At 42.0% G+C, this 4,916-nt stretch overlaps 1 protein-coding gene across 1 annotated transcript in view; it reads right to left on the reverse strand.

Annotated features, from left to right (window-relative positions):
- Positions 1–4,916, reverse strand: part of DGKK (diacylglycerol kinase kappa) — a gene marked incomplete at both ends in the record, with an annotated part of 173,057 nt that overhangs the window by 35,021 nt on the left and 133,120 nt on the right. The window contains 2 exon segments of the mRNA XM_027766479.1: positions 750–858; positions 1,561–1,744. Of these exon segments, the coding sequence (XP_027622280.1) occupies positions 750–858; positions 1,561–1,744 (293 nt within the window).

Consider the following 4,916-nt stretch of genomic DNA (forward strand, 5'->3'; position numbering starts at 1 on the left):
CCCTTCTCCTCCATTCTTCTCTCAGGATCTTGGGCACTCACACATGCACCCGGCGTGAGTTTAAGCCACCGGGTCTGGGACTCAAACTGCAGCGACATAGCCATTATGCCAATTGCTGGTCCCAGAAATGAGTGGTTTTAAGAGAAGAAAGAAATTGGGGACTGAAAGTCCAATTGGGGACTGAGGCCTCTTCATTTTTGCTTACTCTCCTCCCCTTCAACTCTTCAGTTTGAAGATTGAGGAATTGAGCATTGCTCATTCTTTGTGCCATCACATTCATTTCTCTTTCAGATAGATTGACAATCAGAAAGTGGTCTAGATGAACATGCTTAGACTGAAAATCTACCAGTAAGTTTGACTATAAAATCTGTGGTCAACACATATTGAGTGAAGACTCAGGACTTCTTTTTTTTTTTTTTTGTTTTTTTGCTATAGGGCACGTACGCTCGCCAGACAGACAGACAGAGACAGAGAGAGAGAAAGCGAGAAATCACCCCCCGGGGGGATGGCCATGCTGCAATCCCTTCTCCTCCATTCTCCTCTCAGGATCTTGGGCGCGCACGCACATGCGCCCAGCGTGAGTTTAAGGCACTGGGTCTGGGATGCAAACTGTGGTCGACCACGTGGGAGTCCAGCAACATAGCCATTATGCTAACTGCTGGTCCCAAGACTCAGGACTTCTTGAGGTGGGCAGCACCACCCCCCTACTCTCTCTATAAATGATTAAAATGAGTCATCCAGGTACTTACCCTTTCATGTAGTCCAAAGGCATCAATCAGGGATAAGACCCAGCTCACACTGCCATCTCCACCACAAACCAGAATGCGAAAACGAGCAAAGTTCTTGAACATGCATAGCCTGGGAGGAAGAAGAGGAAAGGAATAATTTTATGAATAGTTGGGTTTTATAACCCTCTTTCTTATAACTGCTGCTTCATCCTTGCTAACAGTTTACCTACCTTCTTCCCCTTAGCTGCTCTCTGTGTAGTTAAAACCACAGGGAATTTCCCATGGGAAATCCCAGAGTTCAGTCCATGCCTCAACTCACATTCTTCTGTGCCCAATCTTTCTCAAGAAGCCACTAGTAACCTAGCCAAACCCATTTGCTGAGGCCCAGGAATAATGCCTTGCATGCTGGCTAGTGGGCTCATAGGAAAAGGGATTGAGCAGTCAGATGGTTCCAAAATAAAATAAGTCTGTAGTAGATATATAGCTATTTGGTCCCAGGAAAAAGAGGGAGTCGAAGATAAGATAGCTAGCAATATCCATTTGCTATTTCCTCTGAGGTCAGAAGGTGTAGTTTCACCTTTTCTAACCAGAAACAGTGAAGTGTATCTGAGAGCAAGACATGGACTTAAAGCGCTTTTGAGGAGTGGGCTGAAAATCCTCCAATGAGGCAACTCTAAATGTTCTGGAGTTATATGCTTGTACCCTAACTTGAGAAAATAGATTTTCCCTGCCCAGTTACAAGAACTTATTCTAGGAAGATTATCCTAGTCTAGAATGTATGGAGGAGGAGTTTATTCTACATACCCAACTGTATCCATTATCCCATGCTTACCCAACTTCAGGCCCACCCTTTGATAGGTCAAACACTTGAGATGGATTAAGGTATTGTTTAAATTTCTGAAGGAAGATGATTCCTTGATGATCACCACTTTTGGAGTTGATGAAGATGAGCAGGGGACATGAACAGGCTGATGACCAATCGAGATTCCAGAAATCGGAAGATACAATTAATTGGCCTAATACAACAAAAAGAAGAGAAGAACAAGACTGTTGAGATGGAAAAGAGAAATAACATCACATTTTGCAAAGACTTCTTGAAACCAGTTTCAGTCTCCTGTGACTGAGGAGCAGATAAAAAGTCAGGATACCACCCAAAAGGGCTAAATGGTTTTGTCCAGTCGCTGCCAGGAAAATGACATTTCTTGAGTAACTCCTACATGTCAATCACCATGATAGATATAGGGATATAGGCCCTGTTCTCAAGCTGGGCAGACAGACCCATACATAAGAATGTTGGAACACAAAAAAAATAAGGTAATTAGTGCCACAAGAAAGATTTAGTAAAACTCTGTGGGGAAATTGAGGAAGGAGAGGGCTGAGAGCCCAGGAGGAGGACCAGCACACCAATTAGTCCACTTTCTGCCTAGAATGGCTCATTTCTCACAGTCAAAAGATACTAAGTCAGGAGAGAGAGAGGAACACTGTTATTTAGCTAGGAAATAATGACAACGTATTAACATGGAGTTAAGCAAAGACTTTCAATCATTTCTATAAGGCTTGGGCAAAACAATCTGTGTTATCACACCAACTTCTTTTTTTAAAAAAAACTATTATTTTAAAAAATTTATTATTTATACATTAAATTGCTATACATCATTTAGATTGTGAAGAGACTTTACCCAGCATGATATACACCTCAGTCCAGCCTAGTTGAGACTATTATACACATCCTTGTCAACAGATAATAAACCTTATCTGTGTCTCACAAGTGTCTTACCTCTCCATTTTCCTCCCAAATTTCTTTTCCCAAACTCTTCCCCACCCACGCTCTCTTTCCACTTTGTCTCTAGTGTCCATTACAATTTTCAATATTTTTATGTTCTCCAGTCTTTCAGTCTCTACCACAGAGTGTGGACAGTTGTTATATGTTAAGTGGATACATACAATGTCTCTCTTTCATAGACTGACTTACTTCACTCATCAACAAATCTTCCATACTTGTCCACGTTCTATCAAATTTCATGACCTTGTTTTTTATGGCTGAATAGTATTCCATGGGGTATATGTGCCACAATTTTTCAATCCATTCATTTGTTTGTGGACATTTGGGTTGATTCCATGTCTTAGCAATCGTGAATAATGCTGCAATGAAAATAGTTGTGCAAGTGTTTTCCCAACTGAGTGCTCTCCTGTCCTTTGGGTAGATACCCAGGAGTGGAATTGCTGGATCATATGGTAGTTCCATTTGAAGGTCTTTGAGAAATCGTTCTCCACAGTGGCTGGACCAATTTACATTCCCACTAACAGTGTAGGAGTGTTCCCCTTTCACCACACCCCCTTCAGCACTTATCATTATTTATTTATTTATTTATTTTTAATCTTTGCCATTCTGACTGGGGTTAGGTGGTATCTCATTGTGGTTTTGACCTGCATCTCCCTTACAATGAGGGATGCTGAGCATTTTTTTTTCATATGCTGTTTGGCTGTTCATATGTCTTCCCTAGAGAGTTGTATATTCAGTTCATTTATCCATCTTTTAATTGGGTTAATCGTTTTCTTCCAGGTAAGTTGCTTGAGCTCAATGGGTATTTTGTTATCAGTCCCTGATCTGAGGCACAGTTAACAAAAATTTTCTCCCAATCGAGGGATGTCGATTCACACTAGTTACATTGTCCTTTGCTGTGCAGAAACTTCTTAATCTGATGTAATCCCACCTTTCTTTCTTTCTTTCTTTCTTTCTTTCTTTCTTTCTTTCTTTCTTTCTTTCTTTCTTTCTTTCTTTCTTTCTTTTCTTATCTGGCCTTGCTTTGCCTTTTCTTTTTTTGCTTTACTTCTCCTCTCCTCTCCTCTCCCCTCCCTCCTCCCCCTCCCTCCTCTTGGGATCTTGGGCATGCACGCACACGTGCCCAGTGTGAGTTTAAGCCACTGGGTCCAGGACTCGACATAGCCATTACATTAACTGTTGGTCCCAACTACCTTTCTATTTTGGGGATTATTGCCTATGCTTTGGAGGTCTTGCTTAAGAAGTTTTTGCCTACTCCAATGTCTCCCAGAGTTTTCCCAATGTTTTCTACCAGTAGTTTTATAGTTTGTGGTCTTAGGTTTATATCTTTTATCCACTTTGAGCTGATTTTTATTAATGGTGACACATAAGGGTTCAGATTCATCTTTTTGCAGGTGGATACCCAGTTTTTCCAACACCATTCGCTAAAAGGTTTGCCTTTTCCCACTGGATTGGTTCCCTTTGTCAAAGATCAGTTGGCTGTATGTTCTGAGTATATTTCTGGAGTCTGTACTCTGTTCCATTGGTCCCCATGCCTATTTTTGTGCCAATATCACGCTGTTTTGATTATCATAGCCTTGTGATACATTTTAGGATCAGGAAGTGAGATGCCACCTACTCCAGTCTTCTTGCACAAGATGGCTTTAGCAAAACGGAGTCTTTTATCGTTCCAGACAAATTCAAGGGGAAACAAAATTATAGGGAAATTGAAGAGAAAGGCTTTTAATAATTTCCAACACTGAAGTTATTCATAGAAAAATGGTGTTATAACAATCTAAATAGACAAAGCCTGCCAGATCATGTTGAATCTTAGAGGCTGTTAGCAGGGAGATAGGCAGTGAACAACAGCCCCTTGGGAAATGTCAAAAAGAAAAAAAAAAAAAAGCAAGCTCTCAAACCTCTGATTTCATTTCTTTGCCAGGGATGCTCCAGCAAAAACAAATGTAGAGGGAAAAAATCACTCCTGAATGGAAGTTGGCAGGGTGGGTGGGCAATAGGATGCCCCATTTGTTGTATCTTGGGTGGAAGAGAGACTAAGGAAATCTCTTTGCTGTTTTGTCTGGAAAAATCTAAGGCAGGCTGGACACCAGGCTGCCTGTGGCTGCAGGCCCTAACAGCTGGGACCCGTCACTCATCCCCACCCCTACTCCTGTCTGAACTTCAGGTTGGTTTCTTGGGATGTTAAGACAAACTTGTACCCCTCCCCACTGCATTTGTAGACCAGATCAAGCCAGTGGCAGTGCTGGACACTAGGGTGCCTGTGGCTGTGGGCCCTAACAGCCAGGACCCATCACTCATCCCCACACCTACTCATCTCTGGATTACAAGTTGGTTTCTTGGAACTTTATGATGAACTTCCAGCCACCCCACCACCACCAGCACCACATCTGGAGACTGGCTCAAGC

This window comes from Tupaia chinensis, unplaced genomic scaffold, assembly GCF_000334495.1.
Source record: "Tupaia chinensis unplaced genomic scaffold, TupChi_1.0 Scaffold143582_1, whole genome shotgun sequence".
Lineage (NCBI taxonomy): Eukaryota > Metazoa > Chordata > Mammalia > Scandentia > Tupaiidae > Tupaia > Tupaia belangeri.